This window comes from Calypte anna, chromosome 1 (genome assembly GCF_003957555.1).
Source record: "Calypte anna isolate BGI_N300 chromosome 1, bCalAnn1_v1.p, whole genome shotgun sequence".
Lineage (NCBI taxonomy): Eukaryota > Metazoa > Chordata > Aves > Apodiformes > Trochilidae > Calypte > Calypte anna.
Window position 1 is genome coordinate 106,347,206 of NC_044244.1, and position 22,325 is coordinate 106,369,530.

General features: G+C 38.7%; 1 protein-coding gene across 2 annotated transcripts; it reads left to right on the top strand.

The window, feature by feature from the left end:
• Window positions 1-729: 729 nt before the first annotated feature.
• Window positions 730-21,755, top strand: IFNAR1 (interferon alpha and beta receptor subunit 1). Of its 2 annotated transcripts, none has more exons than XM_030469201.1 (11): window positions 730-897; window positions 6,575-6,695; window positions 8,206-8,399; window positions 9,106-9,263; window positions 10,760-10,907; window positions 11,657-11,771; window positions 12,529-12,731; window positions 13,757-13,911; window positions 14,770-14,923; window positions 17,562-17,716; window positions 20,014-21,755. In XM_030469201.1, the coding sequence occupies exons 1-11, from the start codon at window positions 831-833 to the stop codon at window positions 20,230-20,232; spliced, it is 1,689 nt and encodes a 562-aa protein (XP_030325061.1). In that variant the 5' UTR covers window positions 730-830; the 3' UTR covers window positions 20,233-21,755. The 2 variants fall into 2 exon arrangements, with proteins under 2 accessions (XP_030325061.1, XP_030325062.1); XM_030469202.1 differs by having other exon boundaries at window positions 17,589-17,716.
• Window positions 21,756-22,325: the final 570 nt, after the last annotated feature.

A 22,325-nucleotide genomic window follows, 5' to 3' on the forward strand; every position in this document is an offset into this window, starting at 1 on the left:
GTCTTATCACTACATGCCCTTGTAAAAAGTTTCTCCCAGCTTTCTTGTAGTCGCCTTCAGTTACTGGAAGGCTGCTATAAGGTCACCCCAGTGACTCCTCTTCTCCAAACTGAACAACCCCAATTTTCTCAGCCTGTCTTCTCAGAAGAGCTTCTCCACCACAATGATCATCTTTGTGGCATTCCTCTAGACTTGCTCCAACAGCTCCGTGGCCTTCCCATGTCGGAGCCTCCAGAACTGGACTCAGTACTCCAGGTGAGGTCTCACGAGAGCAGAGCAGAGGGGGAGAATCACCTCCCTCGACCTGCTGGCCACTCTTCTTTTGATGCAGCCTGGGATATGGTTGGCTTTCTGGGCTGCAAGCACACATTGTCACCTTGTGCTGAGCATCAACCAACACACATGCACAGTCTTTTTCCTCAGGGCTGCTCTCCATCCATTCTCCACCCAACCTGTATTTGTGCTCGGGATTGTCTTGTGGAATTTCATGAGGTTGGCACAGGCAGATCCCTTTCGGTACAGAAAGGCCACTATAGCGTTTTGTAAGGAAAAACTCGTCAGGAGGAAGCGCAAGCAGCTTAGTGCAGCCTCTCGCTTCTGCCGGCAGCACCGTCGCCGCGCCTGACGGCCGCGCCACCAACCGCCACCAACCGCCCCCGCGTCCCCGGCCCCGGCTCCCCCCCCAGACCGCCCTGCCCGGCCCCGCTCCCAGCTCCGGGGACCTCCCGGCTCCCTCCCCTCCCTTCAACGCATGCGCAACCAACCCAGCACCCGATCCTTCCGCTAACGGTGCATCTCGGGGTCTGGGGTGGGACGGCGGAGCGGCGGCGATGTGGTGGGCGGCTATGGCGGCGTGTCTGACTTGCCTCCTAGTCCCGCTGCCCCTACCCTGCGCAGGTGGGCCCGGTGAGCGGGGAGGGCGCTGTGCGGGTGTTGGTGCGGTGCGGGTTCCCAGGGGAAAGCGGGGTGCGGCAGAGGTGACCCCGGCAGTCCTCCCTCCCCGGTACCTCCCCGGCCCCGTTGCCGGGACGTTCGCCCGCAGGCAGTCCCGCTTGGGTCCTGCGGCGGCTGCCGCGCTGTGAGGCGGGACGGGTGGGGTTCGGAGGTCGCCGAGTGCGTGGGGTCCGCTGCGGGGATGCAGAGGCACTCCGAGGGCCGGTGTGACCGCGTGTGGGTCGGCGGGGCTCGGTTCCTGTTGGGTTCAGAAGCTGACTTCATCTCCTCAGCTTCTTGAGTCGTATCGGCTGTAGCCTGAAGTGTGGGGCGAACATGTTTTTGAGTGACGCTGATCTGTGTGACTCAGGCGGGCCTGAATGTAAACTGCAAATCACTTTGAGAGGAATTTGCGGGATGGGGAATTTATCTCGCAGGACAGTAGCCTGTGCCGCTTCTTTACATCCTTAAGCGACCTTAAAAGGTTTACAAAACCTTTTTTCAAGAGGGAGGTATTTCAGGGGAGACCTCATCGCTCTCTACAACTACGTGAAAGGAGGGTGTAGCCAGGGGGGGTTGGTCTCTTTTGCCAGACGACTTTCAACAAGACAAGAGGGCATGGTCCTAAGTTGTGCCAGGGGAAGTTTAGGTTAGATATTAGAAAGAATTTCTTTACGGAGAGGGTGATCAAGCATTGGAATGGGCTGCCGAGGGAAGTAGTGGATTCTCCATCCCTGGAGATATTTAAAAAGAGACTGGATGTGGCACTCAGTGCCATGGTCTAGCAACCGCAGCGGTGGATCAAGGGTTGGACTCGATGATCTCTGAGGTCCCTTCCAACCCAGCCAGTTCTATGATGCTATGATTCCACAGCCCGAGCAAGCTGTGAATTACCTTCCTTGGGTATTGTGGGACACGGTGATATGCAGCAGAGAATACATGGGCTGAGCTGCTTTGGATAAAGGCATGCCCAGAAGAAGCCTAGAGAGAGAGACTGCGCTCAAAGGTCCACACTTCGTGTTTATGGTAGAGTTTCAGGGGAGAGAGGCAGTTCTGGAATCTCTTCCTCTTTTGTCCAGTTGGTTTTTAGGTGAATTTTTTGTGCGCATCAGCCCCACGCGGTAAGAATTGCGAGACATAAAACTACTGTGATTAACCCGCAGGTATTACAGAAAATGACTGGTGTGTCATACACTGCTTCCAGAGTTAGAACCAGTTACTGTACAGCAATGACCTCTCGGCTTCTGTCTTGTCAGAGCCAGCAGTTCCTCTCTGCTGCTTCTGCTTAAAAACTCTTCCATTAAAAGTTCTCCCTGGCTCACTAGAGTACTTTTCTGCTCACAGAACCATTAACAATCGGGTTGGCTTTGGTGTGTGTTTGACTGTGTTTGGTTATTGCTTTTGTTGTGGGGTGGTTTTTTTGTCTTTTTTTTCTGTCTAACATATAGGAGGCCTTCTTTTCTCCCTGTGAGTTAGTTTCCGTTGTTTCTACCACATGCTTCATGCGATAAGGAGTGAGATATTAGGTACTCTTAATGGAATTCCCCTTCACTCTCTCCTGAGGGAGTGTATTTCTGTCTTGCTAAGACTACTTTTTTCTATTCTTCAGTGGCTTGTTATTCCATAATGTTACATCTCTATTGGTTTCGGGTATCATTTATTGAAAATAGCAAAGTATTATAAATTAAGTAGCAATACTTATTTATGAGAGCAGTTTGACAGGGTAAGGAAGATACACAATTGTGCTAAAAGCTTTTCTTGTTTTTATTTCTTCTTTCCATGAAAATCTAATCGGTTACAGTGTTATTCTCAGTTTCAAAGTGTCATCATGATTTAAGTGAAGAAACCTAAATAAATTTAAAATGCCATAATCATGAGTAAGGTAAACCAGAAAAAAAGTCTTGATTTTTAGATATTACTTTGCATATCTGGTTTCTAGTTAAGTCACAAAATTTCTCTGGTAATTAAAGGCTGTCACATGCTGCTGGAAACAGCTCTTAATGCCTAGTTCCAGAAGTTTGTAAGGATGATTTGAAAGGGGTAAATGCTCTTTACCTGCAACAGGAGATGGAGGGGACACATGAAAAGGTGTAATTATGTATGACTTGTAAACTTTTGTAAGTAGCTATTTGTATTTGGATAAGAAATTTGATTTCTGGGTGAAGATAGCTGCAGTTATCAGGGTTGTGTGTCAGGACAAGTAATAATCTGATCTGAAGTAATAATCTAATTTGATGACCAAGGCAAGGAGAAAAATACCTAATCAAGAGTGAGATAGTGTTGTGGTGTTTTCAGGGTTTTTCTTCTACTAGGTTTTATAGCAGATGACACCAAAAGGCTGTCTAGTCCAGTGTTCACCTACAGTAGAGGTTGATAGTGGATGGAAAAGAATAAAAAAGCAAGTATATGGTGACACTTCATAATTTTACAGTAATCAAAAACACCGAGACTTTGTATTTGAGGTCATAAACTGGAAAAAAGCTGAGGATTCCCAGAGTCCTAGGGGAAGGAATTCCACAGGGTCACTCAGCATTCAGTGAGCCAGCAGTTACATTTGTTTGCTTAGAGCAGAGCGGTGCCAGTTCTGATGCTTCCAGCTTTGTGTTAGAAAGACAGCAATCTCTCCTCTCTTGCATTTCCCGTGCTGTTCATTAGGTGTCTGTAGCTCTGTCCTATCCCCTCCTGAGTCTCCTTTTCAAGCTGAAGAATCACAGTCTGATTCCTCCCAGGACTGAAGCTATTCTGTGCTTTGGGTTGTCCTCGGCACCATTCTCTGCCTTTTTCTGTTCTGCTGTCTGTGTATGAGTGGTCACTCTAGAGCTGCACATGATGTTGAAGAGAAGTCTATAGAGAATTTCTAGAATGACATAAAGCTTTCTAGTTTACTCTCCTAAATCCATATCAACTACTAATTGTTTTCCATTTTTGAGTGTTACTGAGCACAAGTGGAGAAAAGACTGAGAGGGGATCCAGTTAATGTGTGTAAATGCATGAGGGCTGAGCATCAAGAAGGAAGGGACAACCTCTTCTCAGTTGTGCCCTGTGATATGGCGAGGGGCAGTGGATTCAAGAGAGAGCACAGGAAGTTCCACCTCGACATGAGGAAATATTTCTTTACTGTAAGGGTTACAGAGCCCTGGAACAGTCTCTCCAGAGAGGTTGTGGAGGCTCTTTCTCTGGAGACATTCAAGACCTGTCTGGATGCATTTCTGAGGGACCTGCCCTAGTTTGGTGCTGCTCTGGCCAGGGGGTTGGACTCGATGTTCTTCAGAGATTCCTGCCTAACCCTGGCATTCTGTGAAGTGCTCACATTTTCACATTGTTGTTGAACAAAACACTGAGCAACTTTCTGAAAATTTCCTTAAAACTACAAGGGTTTTCCCGAGTAATCATTAACAATTACTTAAAAGGGCTTTGGTGGATTTTAAGTTAATTGTGCAGGTGATGTCTCTGAATAGCACGCTTCTGTTTATTAAAGTTTTGTAAAGGCTGTCACATGCTGCTGGAAACAGCTCTTAATGCCTAGTTCCAGAAGTTTCTAAGGATGATTTGAAAAGGGTAAATGTCAAGATGGAGTTCACCCTAGTTGGACTTCACATGAGGAAGTTCTCAGAGAAAACAACAGTCTAACATGAGACTTGTGACAGTGATCTTTGGCCTTTAGCCAAAGCTGTTCTGGAATAAATCCCTTCTAATTCATTGTGTATGCTCATCTTCCAGGATTAGAATACTGTATATTCTTTCAGATGTCAGAATCCACAGCTGTATTTTGACAGTTTTGTTTGTATTCAGAGGGAGAACATGATCATTTGTTGTAGAATTTTCCAGCTTTCGAAAAAGCTGGTCTAATGTAAAATATTAGTTGGATGTCTTATGTCAGCATGTTTTTTGTAAGTTGGGGAGAAAGCATATCTGTTTAGAACATGAATGTTGAAAAAATCTTGTTTCTGCTTCCAGACTTCCTTTTTCCCATCTGATGTCATATGGAAAAGATCTAGTGAGATTTACTGTAAGCCTTCATGCCATGCATTTGAAAACAAGCTCTGGATATGCAGTGAATATTAGATTCTCTATCCATGAAAAAAAAAAAAAAAAAAATAGTATTAACAAATAGTAGTGATTTTTGTGTTGAAGCTCTTCAGGTGTAATGGGGTTCTCAACTAACACTGTATTATCTATATTATCTAATACTACGTTCTTACTATTTTCTCCAAGGTTCTGTGTTGTTCAAGGTAAAGAGTATACCTTAGGAATCTCCTTTTATAAAGATTTTCTGTTTAGTACTGCCACAGCAGGTTCTTCAGTCTGGTATGTGTGCTTCTAGGGAATTATGTCTTACTTTCTGCCTAGAGAAGACAGGAAGGAGGCTCTTCAAATGTGAGCAACTGAATTACATTCCAAAAAGATGGTTTGAAACAGGTTTTCTGTCTTAATGTTTATTAAGAACTTTTTCAAATAGATATCTGAACAGAGATTGTATGAATGATATTTTTTGAAGTCTCTGCAGATACTTGGATACATTAATCTAGGGGAAAAAGTACTGCCCTTTGCTTTTGACATGAAAGGTGGCAGTCTATATATTTCTTTGGAACTGAAATGGAAAGTGTTATGCTGTATTACAGCATAATGATCTCGTACTGGATCATAAAGCAATAAACTTTACTAAGCAAGGTCATTCATTCCATCAATTACCATAAGTGGTGGTATTCTTCAAATAAATTATTACTTTTGTTTGTTTGTTTGAGGATGGCTCTGACAGGCTTATACTTTCTGTGGTACTAGCAGAGTTGTGAGATTTTTTTTCCTTTTTGTTTTGTTTTGTTGAGGTTTTTAAATTATTATTAAAAGCTGGTGGAACTTATTTGTTCCTCTTTTTTATTATTTTTTTATTTTCTTCATAAATTAATGCAAATGCTCTTGAATAAAGTGAAAATAATACTCTCCCATGAAGTGAGTATTTTCTTTGTGAAGGGACGTAAGTACTTAAAATAGCTATTACTAGCCAAAATCTAGCTGTCTTTGTTATTGTAAGCTTTTTGGCTGAATTGTAGCCATCTGTTGGATAACAATTTGGAAAAAGTTCTTTCCTTTGCTTTGTTGTTTTTTGATGAACAAATGTAGTTCGGTATTCTCTGGGCTTATCTCAGTCTGTCAGCTTAGAAGAGTAACAAATTAAGGCATTGTGGAAATAAATTCTGTAGTGGAATCCATGAGGTTTTATTGAATTATTTTCCTTTCAAGTTTTGTGCTTTCGGGAGTTATTTTCCATATAATGAATTCATGACAGTAACACATGATATAAAACAAGTCTGCTGTGCTCAGTCCTTTCTGAAATAACAGCACTAGGTCAATCCCCAGCACTTTACAGATGATATTCAGGTGGTGTATCCAACCAATAAAATAGTGGTTTATATGCATACAGACTGCTGATAATCAATCTGTGACAGTGTACAAAGGCCTTCAATGTTGCAACTTTGTATTTCTTTTTAAAGGGGCATGGGGTTTTCTGCACTTTTATGCTTACTGTTATTTAATTTCATTATGATGCTCTGCCTCTTTTTTAATAAAAGCAAATTAGTCTTAACTTATGTTCAAATGATTTATCCTAGACTTTACATACCTTGCTGTTACTTTCTTATAGGTCAAACTAATCTGAAAAGTCCCCAGGATATTCAGGTTTATGCTGTAAACACAAACTTCACTTTAAGGTGGAACTACACGGGTAATGATACCGATGTGACGTTTTCTGCAGAATACCAGTGGTAAGCAGTAACTTTATTGTGAGCTAGAAATGCCTGACACTTACTTGTGTAGAAAAGCATATTAATTACTGTGCTTCTTGATATGTAAACTTCTAGAGACTAAGCATGTAAAACTTCCAGAGACTTCTTGAAATCCAGAAAGTAGAAGCCAGGAAGAGTAAGTCTTGAAATAAAATGGAATTCTAGTATTTTTCTTTGTGTATCTAAATCACATATAAAACTGTATTCTTCCATGTCAGCAATGTGTTATAAATAAACAACACACTGGCATTGATACTTAATACTAGGGTGGTTCTTTGGGAAGATCAACTGGTACACTTAGAAATGTAGTATTTGGAGGTATTTCTTCTCTGTTTTGGTTTTGGTTTGATTTTTGGTTTTCGTTTGTTTGTTCTTAATTAAGCTACATTGTAACCACATTGTGACACACAGAATTTGAGAGAATTTTCAGTGTAGCTTTTTAATAATTTTTCCATGTGTATGAATCCAACATCCATGTGTATGAATTCTCATCTGCAAATTCTAAACACCAGATTAAACAACTTAATTTTTGTTATTAAATGTTTACTTGATGTTCTTCAATTGCTTCACATACCAGTACTTATGCACATATATACATATATATTTGGTATTTTGTGGCACTTTCCTGACAAATAATATTAAAAAATACTTAAGATAAAAATCACTGAAGAAGCTCTTGATTTTAGGATTTCCTAGTGTATGATTTTTAATTTTATTAAAAACCACCAACACTGACTTCTTCAATGTGTAGATAAGAACTGCTTTGAAAAGTTTTATTGTAAAAACATACTCGTCTGAAACGTAAGATAGGATTTAAGGATAAACCATTACTGCTTTGAGTCTGTGCCTCTATTGTCGGGACATTTTTAATTGCTAAATTAAGTGCCTTTTTCTTAGATAAGGTATGGATTTTGTTAACTCATAAGAAAAATAGCTGTTAACTTGCAAGAAAAATAGCTTTTGTAAAGTGATTTTTTTCTAGCACTTATTGCTGAACTCTGGTTTTCTCCTTTGTTTTTCTTCCTTAACCTACAGTTCTTGGTAATGTTTGAACTGTATTTTTTTATGCTTTTGTGGCCTTTTTATGCCCTTTTTAGGCACTCTGGATGGCACTTCTTGCCATCTAGACTTTTAAATTTATTTCAATGAATTATAAATCACTTCCAGACTAAGATAATACAGTAAGGTTTCTAGATTTTGACAATTCTTTGATGTGGTTTTCTGATTCCCTGTGTTTGTGGTAATTAAGAAAACTTATCAGACTGATAAGTCTTTGGTAATATGACTAAACTAATTAATTAATATATTAAATAAGTGAATTAAACAATGATATGAATTCCAGGGTAACTAAGTAGATAACACGGGTAACTTTGGTGCTGGCGATAAAACAGCATTAAATAATTGGGGGGAAAAAAATCTCAAAGAAAAAAAAAATACCAATACTTAAATTGTGGATTGTTTAACTTTAGAGTGGCTGTCTTTCTTACAGGCTTGAAAATTTTTATCCAAATGAAATGGAATGGATGGAGTTGCCTGGGTGTCAAAATGTTACTGGCATGGAATGTGACTTTTCCTCAGCAGTAACTGAATACTATGACACACATTATGTGCGTGTAAGGGCTGAAAGGAAGGAAGAAGTGTCTCCGTGGTCTAGCATTTTTGAAATGATTCCATATTATATAGGTATGAGCTCCACATATACTATAACATTTTTAATTAAATGTCCTTGAGCACATTACTGTAGAAAAAAAGCATGTGGTTTCCCTTGCATAAGCTAGTGGTTTTTTCTGCCTTAATGTAATAAAAGGCATTTGCAAATCATGGAATGTTACCGTTCTCCCTTTTCTGAAGAGGGGAAAGTATTCTAAGTGATGTTCTTTTTATGATGGAATTTTTTGTCACTCTATTTTTCTAGATTTCAGAAAAACCTTCTTTGACAATGGACTTTACTGCAGGGTTTTTTCTGACCTTTTGACTTCTTAGTAGTTACACTATAGTATGGTGCTGAAGCCTTCCCTCAATACCAGACTGATTTGTTGAAGCTAGGTTTCTTGCCTTGCATGTTAAAATACCTTATATTGATTTCTCACTGCAGATTCTGGAAAACACTCACTAATAATATTGCATTTTAACACTACTGCTTTTGGAACCAGGTAGCAGTGGGTGTTGGGTAGGTTGGATTTCTATTAGATACTCCCTGACATAAATGAAAACTAAGATCCTACAGGCAATTACTGTGATTTTGTTACTACCCCAAAAGTATTTAATTAAAGATGCTGTAGGCAACTACCTTGGTTTTACTGATGTAAATTAACTTTTTGGTGGTTTTTTCATTAAATGTTCAAATGTTTTACTTTTTTTCTTTTTTCTTTTTTTTTAATATTTGCAGCTCATATCGGCCCCCCAGGAATATTGCTGAAGTCCATAAATGGAGCCATAAAAGTTAAGGTTACTCCTCCAGAAGCAAACCAGGTCCAGAAAATGTGGCTAGCTGATCTAAGTTTTAAATATAATGCAGTTATCTGGGAAAATTCATCAAATGCAGAGGTATGATCAGTCTTTTTTTTTTTTTCCCTTTGTTTTTTTTAAACTTTAACATGACTGCCAGAAATGTACTTTGATTGGCTAATGCCCTAAAATTGAATTATTTCATTATGAAACTGGTGCAAAGCAGTTTAAAAATTGGGAGTGAATGTTTTCTTTTTTTTTGCTTTTTGGGTTTTTTTTCCCATGGGGTTGTGTTAGTTATTTTGTAACTAATGCTTTGTATTTCTGTTAAATGCAGGAGCCACTTCTCAATGCATTTACATTATAGACTTAGGGAAGTCTATATTAGTATGATGCTAACTTGATCTTGCTTACACCATATAGCTTGACTGCACAGCTCTTGGTGCACTGTCCTGTGTCATTAATTAGGTTTTTTGTTTTCATACTATAGGTGTGGTTTTTTTCAGGGATTCTTCTGAATAATGTAATTGTGAACTAGTTTCCAACACATAACATGTATCTCACCCAGCCTACGTAGCTGTTTTGTAAAGACCAAGGTAGAAAGAGTCTTTTTTGAGCCCATTAGGGGAGTGGGTGCCAGCTTGATTGAAGAATTGAAGAGGCATCTGTGTTCATTTGGAAGACCTGGTCATAATCATTACACATCAAAGGGGAAAAAAAAAGCTTCCACTTATGTACAAGCTATGTACAAATGTCAGTCACTGAAAAAAACCAAAGGCAGGGAGGTAGTGAGGCAGGGAGGGTTTGCCCAATGGATTGGGAGGCAGAAGTGTACTGTCCAAAGGAGGGCAACCAGGCTGGTGAAGGGACTCGAGCACAGGCCCTATGAGGAGAGGCTGAGAGAGCTGGGGCTGTTCAGCCTGAAGAAGAGGAGGCTCAGGGGAGACCTCATTGCTGTCTACAACTCCCTGAAAGGAGGCTGTAGCGAGGTGGGAACTGGACTCTTTTCACAGACGACCTTCAACAAGACAAGAGGACACAGTCTTAAGTTGTGCCAGGGGAGGTTTAGGTTAGATATTAGAAAGAATTTCTTCACGGAGAGGGTGATTAGGCTATGGAATGGACTGCCCGGAGAGGTGGTAGATTCTCCGTCCCTGGAGACATTTAAAAAAAGACTGGATGTGGCACTCAGTGCCATGGTCTAGCAACTGCTCCGGTGGGTCAAGGGTTGGACTAGATGATCTCTGAGGTCCCTTCCAACCCGGCTAATTCTATGATTCTATGATTTCCTTTCTGAGTATATTCCTGAGTGTTTGATAAGTTGTGCATCACGTAGAGCAGTGCTGCAGTGCCTCCCAGCTTTCACGTCATAAAAGAGCACAATGTCCCATCCTCTCTATCATGTTGCCAAGCTGGACATTTCCCTTTAGCATTTATTCAGCTCATATGTTGTCCTTCATTCCCTGTTCTAGCATTTTTGAGGGCATGTTATATAAAAGCACTGAAACTTATGGAAGGAAAATCATACTTTAAAAAAATCAGCTCATCAGGAAGTACAGATGTCTTATTATGCTGTTTGCAATTGTTTCTTGCAGTTCAGAAGTCAAATTATTTTACCTAATGCTGTAATTGATGATCTTGCACCATACACTACCTATTGTTTGAAAGTTCAAGCAACTCTTCCTTTGGAATTGAAAGAAGGCTTATTCAGTCCCGTTCATTGCATAACAACTACCCGTAAAGGTACAGAGTAAAATTCTTTTATCTTAAAATTACTTAAGTAATTAATGAAGATTACTTAATTTTTAACTGTTGGGAAAAAAATCTGTCCCTTACTTTGGACTGGATATTTTGGAATTTGTCACTTTGAATCAGGACAAAAGGGATGGGTATGTAGGCAAAACGAAAGCCTTTTGTACTTTTGGCTAAATTAATAAGAATCTGAGGTAGGCTTGAAAAATAGAGGTTTTATGCAAGCCTTGGTGAAATTACTACAAATTCTGAAGAATGGCTTAGTGTCAGTTTTCCACTAGTTTTTGTGTGTCTAAATTTAGATTCATTCGAGTGCTGTTCAGGTGTCATTTCAAGTAGCTTAAAATGTTGGTTTCAGGAAAAAAATCAGTGTGGGAATTCAGAAAGTCAAATATTAGATTGGATGGATAGTACATCAAGATTACTTTATATATATTTTACACATTTTTCTCTTTGAGTTATTTGTGAACCAGTTTATTTGTACTAATCTCATAATTTCTTTATTTAATTTTTTCTAAATTTATTTTTAACTGTTAGCTTTCTAAAGGGCTAATAGACTGAATATATCACAGACTTTGATTTGTCATCTCTATAATGAAACAGACAATAGCTTTTTTAATTATTGAAAATGTACCATGACCACTTACATGAGAAATATCCATTCAGTGTGTTAGTGCCATACATATTATAAACTTTTCCAGTAACTATGGCTTTCCTTTTTTTTTTTTCATTTTGAACAGTGAATGAACTATTCTGTGCAACAGATGTGAATGTTCTTGCTTTGAATATGAAATTTCACCTGCATTGGAACAATCAGTATAAAAAGCATGTGAGCTACAATGTACAGTATCTAATGTGAGTTAAACAATTTCCATATTGTTGTTTAAACAGGTTATGTCATTCTCAATGACAGTAATTGTATTTACAAGTAGTTATTAGAAATGAAAGTGATATACTTAGTAAAAATAGTTTAATATATTCATTGAAACATTGGGTTCCACTTTTGAACACAGTGTAACTTTTAAAAGGAGTGCACCTAAACTAATATTCTAGAATTTCAGGATGCTAGAGACTGCTAAATAAATGCTAAGTAACGTTTTTATAGGATGCAAATTTTGCATTGCTTTGTATCTTTTTGAATATGAAGAAACAAGATGACTAGAAGTGAGCAAAAATGCAGGTGTTGAAGGTTTGAATTGTCAACATAATTGATTACTTCTGGTGAGATCCCAACATGGAAAAAACCCATCATGTCTATAAACCTGTGTATGAATATCTAATTATCACACAAATATTGTGGCCAGCGTGCCTCTTAACATTCTTTTGAAACTCCTTTGACACAGAAGAAAAATAACTGACTTAATGGAGCTGTATGAAAAATCTTAATTTAGATTTTAAAATGTTTAAAAACAGTATAAGTCTTCTACTGAGGCTCCAGTTAGCCTGACTGTTTCAGTTATAAATGAAAAAATGGTATAATAAATATGAGAAATTTCTAAGAAGCCCGTTCTTCTAAAGAGAAAAAATGCCCTATGTAGCACAAGTGAACGTGATTTGGGTTTTTTTGAGCTGAAGGACCTCACATCAAAAACTATTAAAATATCTCTTGCAGTGGATATCTAAAGAAACTTCATGATGATTACTCAGGGAAGTGGCTCAATGTACCTGGATGTGAAAACATCACTAATACACAATGCAATTTCTCATCTATCATCACAACTATTTCTGGATTTTATTATCTCCGCGTGCAGGCCACGAATGAATATAATAAATCATGTTTGTCTAAAGAAGTAAAAGTAGATCCTCTGATAACAAGTAAGCAATTGTGTTTTCTTATATTTTCATTTCTCAACAAGACTGTATCTAATGATTTTATTTGCAAAAGAAACTTGCTAGAATAATGAAGCTGAATATGTAGTTCCCTTACAGAAACCGTGTGGAGAATCCTGGTGTCATCAAGTTAAACTGGAGCTTTTCCATGGTTTTCTGTTCAGCACAGCCACTGTTTTGCTAGACTCATATAATTTGCTTTATGAAATGAAACCACAAAGCATTATATGGCATTTTGTAATATCTCTGTATACTACAGTAATTACTGTGTGAGATTGTACTAAAAATGGTATTTGTGTACCCCTGAATTTTGTGCTGAAACAGATTTACGCCATTGACATACAACCCTAAAGAGCTTAATGAAAAAGCAGTCTTAAATGATAGTGACATTTAAGTAAAAAATGTGTAACACTCTCTGAAGTGAAATTATAGTAATTTTAATCTTTGTTTTACTTTTTATTATTTTGTTAAGAAATGTGACCTCACTAAAATGTTTGACTTTAAAAAAATCTATCAATCATGAATGTCAAGAAATGTTTATCTAATATATAGGGTTATATTCCATTGCTTTCCCTACTGAAGATGGAGTCAGTTCCATATATCAACTCTTTCTTGTTCAAGCTGTTGTTAATTAGATAATTCTTTATTAAGATAACAATGACCTGGGTAAATAATTAAACAAAACCCATGATGCTTTTACTTTTTAACTGTACTATAACTGTAAAAGAAGCTACATATGAAAAAGAGGGCCTATATCCTGATTAAGTTAAGAAGTGTTCAGTAATTTCTCTTTGACTTACACAGGGTTAATATCAACATCTGTGTGTTTTACCTAACTGAAACTTGCAGAAACAATATTTGAATGTGGAAAGAGAAAATGATCAAAGTATTTCTTAAGTGTCAAGATTCTGAATAAAGCTGTTAAACTTTTTAGTATTTGCTTCTCAAAAATTGTCATAAATTAAAACTACAGTATTTAATGCTTTTTTTTTTTTTTCTAATGTTGTAAGATGAAATTGGCCCTCCTGGTGTAAAGGTGGACATCAGTCATAATTTGCTCCATATCCAGATTTTTCCTCCTGGTGGATCTGAGAGTGAAGTCATGAGGGACCATTATAGCCTGTCTTACCAACTTCTGTATTGGAAGAATTCATCAAATGATGAGGTATGAATTAGTTAAATACTAAGAATGGTACATAAAATTTGTTATGACTTAAATACTGAGCTTGAGTTCTTCCCAAGCTTATTGTCAAAAGAGGCACATATATGGTGTATCAATCATGCAGCCAATTTCTTTCACTTTTCTCCTTCTCTCTGAAAAATTTTTATTTTTTTTAATCTTGTCAAGACAAATTTTATCACAAACTTATTGAGACTTTAATCTTTTTCCATTGATGTGGCTATGTGTAATGATTTGCAGAGTTGCACCAAGTTTTGTACAGGCTGCTAAATGTCTCACTTTTGAACAGAGGCTGTAGGCTTCTTATGAGGCCATCTTTTTTATGACATGATTGTGCACAGTCTTAATTAATGTAGCTTCTAACCTCTCAATTTTTTTTCTTTTTATATTTAGTTTTATAGTTATATGTAGCATAAAACAATATAGCCTTCGTGCTTTTGGTTCACATTTTAATGTATCATTCCATGTTACTTAAGTGCTTCTTAGTAAAATATTTACAGTGATCAATAAATGTGTATGTGGAAATGTGTATGTGTGGAAATGTGTGGGAGAAGGAAACAAACTGCAACAGGAAGAAGTTTCATTTTGCACTCAGCTTTGAACTGTAAAATATCAGCTGAAAGCAGTTGGTTCTTGCCATCGAGTTCTTCCTGAATGTACTTGTTTAGGAGGGAGTTGTGTGGTTTCTTTTATTTAATCCAAGTGCGGAATGATGTCTAACTTCTTAAGAACTACTGTTTAACTTCTGAAGATCTACTTCTTCCGCAGGGGCCAAAAAAAATATAAATCTGTGACTGTTGTACTATTTCTGTCCATCTTATTCTTGCAGTATTTCTTTTTTAGGAGGGAATAAAAATGAAAGCGATAAAACAGACCATAGGGACAGTCTCTGATCTGACACCCTCAACTTTGTACTGTGTAAAAGTACAAGCACTCTCAGAAGCTTACAACAAAAGCAGTCCTTTCAGCGAAGAGAAATGCATCAAAACACCTAGAGGTAGGCAAAGCTTGGCAGTTGTTACACCTCTGGAAGTAAAACAGGCCTTTGCAGGTCTCACTAGCTTAAAAAAAATGTTTGTAGCATGACTTAATGTCTGTGCAGAATTAGCACCTAGTTAGGCAGAGATCCGTATCAGCGATCTGTCACTTTTCTGCTCCATGTTCTCTCCTGTAGGTAAACTAATAAACTGCTTCAGTTCTGATGTGATCAAAGTTACATGACACAACTTAGAAATTATTTATTCTTGAATTATTTCTTCTATGAATTATTGTTTTTAAATCTTTTGATAAAGTGTGAGAAGACAATCAGACTCATTGGAGCAAAAGCTCACCTTTTTGCAAAATGAGAAGACATCTGTGGATGGGTTGCATTTACTCATAAGAACAAGTTATCTGTTGACTTTAATTTGGCCACTTATCTTCTATACCTGACTGTAACATTAGAAAAATTGTTCATGGTTGTTAATCTGCCCTGTATCTTTCTACTGTAGTGAGTCTGTTTGAGACCAGTTGGTACATTCAAGATGTTATATTGAGAGAAACAGTGATACAGATCATGACCTGTGCCTTCCCTATGTTTATGTGTGGAAATCTTTTGTTCTTTGATCATTCATACTAACTGGAAATAGAGTTAAAAAAAGACCTGATTGTCTCATCTTGATTATTTTTGAAGTATCTTCCTTATTACGTTCAGACTCCCTTCAGTTTGCTTGTTAAGAGATAGTGGCAGAGAGTTATGTTGCAAAGGAGAAGAGAGGAGAAAAGGAAGTTTGTGCAACTCTTGAACTTAAGCACTGAACAGCTTATGACTGTACAGATAGCAGGTTTATTTGGCTACAAGCTTTTACTATCAAAAGCTGGATTCTGTCATGTAAACTCCTTCTCCCATAAGGTTACAACCTTAAATTCTGGAACTCAACCTAGCCTGTTAGATGATTTTTCACGTTTCCAGGGTTAATGCAGGGCTATAGGCTTATGGAATGGTTTCGGTTGGAACGGACCTGCTCATCTAGTCTTACCCCCCCTGCCATGGGCAGTGACATCTGCCACTAGACCAGGCTGCTCAAATCTCCATCCAACCTGGCCTTGGACAGGGAGAGGGCATCTACATCTTCTCTGGTGTGCCAGTGTCTCACTACCCTCATAATATGGAAGTAATTCCTTATGTCCTATCTGTACCTACCCTCTGTCAGGGTAGGTACTTTAGGTACTTTAAAACTGTTGCCCCTTCTCCTGTCACTAGAGACTTAGGTAAAACTGTCTCTGTCTTTCTCATAAGTCCCTTTTCTATATTGAAAGGCTGTTATTACATTTCCTGCAGAGTCTTTTCTTCTCAAAACTGAACAACCCCAACTCTATCAGCCTTTCTTCTTAGGAGAGGCATTTCAACCCTCTCACCATTTTTGTGGCCCTCCTCTGGACCTGCCCTAGCAGGTCCAAGTCTGTCTTGTGCTGGGGACCTCAGAACTGCACACAGTATTCCAGGTGGGGTCCCACAAGAGTCGAGTAAAGGGGAAAATCACCTTCTTAGACCAGCTGGCCACTTCATTTTATGCAGCCCAGGATATGGTTGGTGTTTTTGTGCTACAAGTGCACATTGCTGGCTCATGTTCAGTTTTTCATCTGCCAGTGTTCTCAAGTCCTTCTCAATGCAGCTGGTTTTAATGTGTTCATCTCCCAGTTGAGCTGATACTGGGGATTGTCTTAGGTGCAGGACTTTGTGCCTGGCTTTGTTGAACTTCATGACGTTTGCATGGCTCCACTCCTCAAACCTGTCAGAGTCCCTCTGGATGGCATCCCTTCCCTCAAGTGAATTAACTACACCACTCAGCTTGGTGTGTCATCAAGTTGATGACACCATGTTTGAGCATTGAAGTGAAATTTATCTTGCTTTTCTGTACTGACACAGAAAATTTTTGTGCTGTTCCAATACTTGGAATAACCATAGGATGGGTTTCTTCTTAAATAAGCATATGAAAGGAATAGCTGCTCCGGGAAAGATCCTTATTCTCTCTGTTGGTGTGTTGTAGTCATCTGAGCCTTACAATTTGTGTTTTTCTCACATCTAAGAAACCATCCGGATGGTCTTGGGCCCCTGAAAACCCTGCCATTCTAGGCACTCTTAATAATTTCCTAGCTAAATAACCATGGACCAGCTTTAGTAATTGCCCATTCTTACTCCATGTCCCATGTGGAATTCTTACTAAGGTATCTCTGCCTTTTTAAAGGAGAGAGCTCATGCTGTTACATTGCATGTTTACATTCCTTGGGGTTAGACCCTGTACACAGCCCATAGTGCAGTAGATTTATATGCATCAAGTGCTTCATGGTAGCTGTCTGTGTGCAACCTTTTTGTCCTGCTGTCAAATAGTAACATATTACTGAAAATAGCTGGATCTTTTGTTTTGATCCTGTCTGCAAAGGCCTGTGTTCTTATATTCAATATTTTTTTTCTGTTTTTAGTTAAATTATCTAAGAGTTTGGAATGGCATTGTTATTGTAACAGTCATCATGGCTGAGTGTAATATTGCAAAAATGTGAAATTTTATGATAAATACTGAATCAGATTTGCAGATGATCTGTTCATTAGTCTTTATTAATATGGAACCAAAATGTTTTTAATTCACTTTTTTTAGAAAAAATTTTACCTGTGATTATTTTAGCAACATTTGTAACTGCCTTGGTCGTTGCCTTGAGTGTGGCCACGCTGTTCGTTTTTGCTGTGTATCAAGTCTACAAAAAAATTAAATACGTATTCTTTCCATCATGCCCACCTCCTTTGAACATAGAGGTAAGATGAGACCTTTTTTTTTTTCCTATGACTCAGCAATTAGCAAAAAATTAACTTTCTTCTTTCATCTGTACAAAAATATTGCCAATGTTCCTTCATTCCAGAGAGAGTGCATGCCTACCCAGTGTGATAATGTACTTTTGTCCTGCTGTGTGAGACAAGAAGTGTTTTCCCACTATGTTATCTGGAAGAGCATACTCTAGCCTTTTTGCCATCCTTTAAAACTCAGAGAAGGTGAAAATGCAAGCTTAGTCTTTAGGAGGAAACTTTAGTGTAGCAGGCAGCAAGCGCTTCTACTGTTTTGTGACCAAGTGACCTGGATGGTCTGTAAAAAGGCAAATGACATCAAATTTCCAGGTGAGTTCGGAACAGATAGTACTTAGTAGGCATCTTGCTCTGGAATGAACAGGGGAACACTTCAGTGTAGGTATGTTCTGAATTGTAGCAAGAACTGCTTTTCTCTGTGCAAATTTCTTTTGTGTCTCTCATAACTTCAATGTTGAGCAGTATATGGCCTTCTTAATGTGTGTCACCTTGTCACTGAAGGTCCTAGGAAATGTAGTATGCAAAGTTTTCTGACTAAAGATGCAGTTGAAATCACATAGCTTACAAGTGCTAATCTGATTCTAATGTATTTGTAATGCAGTATTTTAGCTAGTTTGTTCAGTAGAATACTGGTAACATAATTAATGCATGTTGGGCCCAATACTGTTTAATATCTTCAGAAGTGATCTGTATGTTGGCATCAAGTGCACCCTGATGAAGTTCAGAGATGACACTAAACTGAGTGGGGAAGTAGACACAGCAGAAGGACAGCTGCCTTCCAGGAAGACCTGGACAGGCTGGAAGAGTGGGTTAATAAGAACCTTACACAATGCAACAGGGACAAGTGTAAGGCCTTGCATCTGCAAAACCATATGCTAGAAGTGCAGCGTAGACTGGGATCCACCTCGCTGGGGAAGTAGCTCTGTGAAAATATCATATCATTTGAACAATAATATTAGAAGGGTTGGACCAGATGATCCTTGAGGTCCCTTCCAACCTGACATCTTGTGATTCTGTGAAAAGGGACCTGGGAGTCCTGGTGGGCCACAAGCTCAATGAGTGAACAGTGAGCTGCAGCAGCCAAGAAAGTCAACAAGATGCTGCTGGGTTGTGTCAACAAGAGCATCACCAGCATGACCAGAAATCATTTTCCTACTCTGCTCAGCACTTGTCAGGCCACACCTGGAACAGTGTGTGCAGTTCTGGTCTCCACTATCCTAAAAAGATGGCAGCAGTCTGGGAGGGTCCAGAGAAGGGCCACAAAGATGATCAAAGGGCAGAGAAGCTTGCCCTGTGAGGAAATGCTAAGAAAACTGGGTTTGTTCAACCTGGAGAAAAGAAGGCTTAGGGGAGACCTTACTGATATGTTCTACTACTTAGAGGGTGGCTACCTAGAAGATGGAGACTCCTTTTTTAGAAGGAATCACATGGAAAAGATGAGGGGTAATGGATGCAAGTTACTTCTGGGGACATTCCTATTGAACATCAATAGAAAACTTTTCACTACAAAAACAGTTGGGCATTGGAATAATCTTCCCAGGGAAGTGCTGGATTCCCCAACACTGGCCACTTCTAGGACTCAGCTTGACAGGGTGCTGGGCCATCTCTTCTAAACTGTGTTCCTACCTAGAAAGGTTGGATCAAATGATCCTTGAGGTCACTTTCAACCTGGCATTCTGTGCCTCGGATCTAGAAGCTTTTATGATGGATTTGATATAAATGACCACTTCAGGGAATAAGTAGATTTAAAGCATGTAGGATAGACAGCAGTGCAGTGCTGCGACCTGCATAAGGCTTGGTATTCTGCTGCAGCAGCTTGTTTTCTTGTTTCAGACTTTGATTTATAACTGGTAATCATTCGTAGATTTTGTAAACACATGGCTGTCATTCCTGTGGTACCATGATCTTTGGAAATGTTACAAATCAGGATTTTCCTTTGTTTTTGTGTGGCCTCATAAGGCTATAATCAATGAAATACTGTGCTTAGATAGATGATTGCTGACTATGAACATAGCCAACAAATTAAAATTGTTAAAATCATTCTTTAGTGTTTGATGGTATGGATGTAACTGATCATCATCAAACTTTCAGTTTGTGAACTTAAGGAAACAAATGGCATATAAAAGGTAGAAAACCTCTTGATGCTACTGAACATGATAAACCAGATTTGTACAGCTGTGGTGTTGTGGAATCATTATTTAAGTGTTCTGTACGAATGTTCATCTCTTTCTTTTCTGCTTTCCTTTTTGCAGGGTTTTGGGAGACAGCTCTTTAGTGATCCTTATCTGTCAACTGAAGAAGAGGCAACTGAAAATTATTCTGTAATTGACTTTGTCATCATAGAAGAAGTAAATCAAATCGATTTTAAAGACCACAAACCTTCTAAACAGAGCAGTCGAGATTCAGGAAATTATTCTAATGATGACAATACTTCAGGGGGCAAAGGGTCAGAAGAATCACTAGAAAAATAAACAGTGCAACTTCTAAGAAAATTCATAAGTGGGACTGGCAGCGTTATAAACGCTTAACCTTTTTTATTATGGAAGTCACAGCCTGAGGAAGACAGTGTGACTTGGGAATCTTTGTCTTCAGGTTTTGAAATCTGCACTTTCTTAGCGAGAAGCTATATTGCCTTCTCTGCTACAAGCTGGCTGAAGTTAAAACACAATGGACTCCTTGTACCTTATACCATTTTGACTGACGTTTCATTATATGATGAAAATAATACCAGCTGCATAAAGAAGAGCAGTTTTGTATGCTTTATGTGCTTGAACCTGATACCCTCCGTGAAAGCCTATTTTGCTGCACAGGCAGAGTTTCTCAGTATCTTAAGGGGGGGGTCTTTTTAATGCCAGTGTGTACTGTCACAGAAGCTGTAAATTCTGATGTTAAAACTTAAGATGTTTTCAAAGGCAGAGGGAAACCGATGCTGGATACAATTTTAAGAAGTTTTCTGACATTCCCTTCCTCACCCTTTTCAGGGCAGTGTTTTTTGGCTCAGCAGGTCTAGAGTAAAAGATGCAGAAATCAATGGCAGCTGCAGTGGGGTAGCTCCTCCGAGCTTCCTTGTAGAATTCCTTGTAGCCATGGCTACAGGATGCTCTCCGTGCCCACTTGCTTATTCAGGTATGTTTCCCTGCATCAGGGTGCTCATCTGGGCAAATATGGAGAAGGGACATGGCAGGAAGGAGGTTCAGTTCACTTTACAGGAAGATTTCAGTGTGGAATCTCTATGTAAATAGAGCTTGGGTCCAATTGTTTTTCACTGTGCAAACACAAATGTCCAAGCAAGAAGGACACTGCAAGAAGAAACTAACAAACACTGTTACTTTAAATGACAAGGCAAGTTAAGAGGCATATTTTTTGATTAATTTTTTTTCCCTGTGGCTGCATGACCAGAAATGTAAACTGTTTACTTCTAATTGAATTGTCTTTAGAAATGTGAGCCTCTTTTAGCAAGGAGGAAACGTCTGTTATTAGAAGGACACACATTGGATTTAGAAAATGCCTTTTAACAGAATGGTGAGGATGCTCGTCATGCAAGTTTTTCAACGTATTCTCACTTTGCCAACAGACTTTTCTTTGTACAAATTGTAAGGATATGCTGCAATAATGTTTCAGTTTGCATAACACTTTCTTGTGAAGTAATTTTTTAAAGCAGTTTATTTTTTACAAAGAAATTGATTTAGAGTAAACCACCTTTGAGCTTCAGGTAGGCTGTTGTTGATTGTAACAAGCAAGTATTACTGTTTATATTGAATTATTTTTTTTTATTTTGAAGATGTGATCTAATTTTATAAATTTTATATCCTTGTCTTCATTGAAGAACATAATACATTTTGCACATTTTCTTGTCACTTTCTTGGTTTTGTATGTTTTTGATGTAGGGACATTGAAGCTACAGCATAGATACATAAAAAGTCCCATGAGTCTTCAGTTACTGATCTTCTGAAAAGAACCAATGTGAAGAATATAATCTATACATTTAATTAGAGCTTGCATTGGGAATGTTGCGGGATGTAGACAACACAGAAAGTACTAATTTATATTCTGAATCAGGGCTTAAAATGAGAATGCTGGATGTGAGCAAACCAATCATTGTGGTCTTTGGTAAGTAGCTTCTGCTTGGGACTCTTGTGACATACTTTAAAAAAAGATGGTGTTATATTGTCTGTGTATGTGTGGTCTGTCTGCTTGAGTATGCAACTTGTTTACACAATGGTTCCTTACAGTGATTTATGCTATAGCATACCTTCTGGATGTCTTTTTCCTCCTGGACAACTTCAGCTTTGGTCAGTTTTTCCTAGAAGACCAGTCAGCCTCAACTCCACACCTGGCAAGGTGATGGAACAACTTATTCTCAGTACTGTCTCTAGGCATATGACTGACAAGGGGCTCATTAGGAGCACTCAGCATTATTTTACCAACAGGTAGTCATGTTCTACCACCCTGATAGCCTTTTATGAGGACATAACCAGGTGCATAAATGATGGTAGTGCAGTGGATGTGGTTTATCCTGATTTCAGTAAAGCATTTGACACCATGTCCCATAACATCCTCATAG

Excerpts from the sequence above, each read along its gene's own strand:
- IFNAR1 (XM_030469201.1), top strand. The coding sequence starts at position 831 with ATGTGGTGGGCGGCTATGGCGGCGTGTCTGACTTGCCTCCTAGTCCCG. Across the intron at positions 12,732-13,756 it reads AGTAGATCCTCTGATAACAA|ATGAAATTGGCCCTCCTGGT; the intron begins GTAAGCAATTGT and ends TAATGTTGTAAG. Across the intron at positions 17,717-20,013 it reads CACCTCCTTTGAACATAGAG|GGTTTTGGGAGACAGCTCTT; the intron begins GTAAGATGAGAC and ends TCCTTTTTGCAG.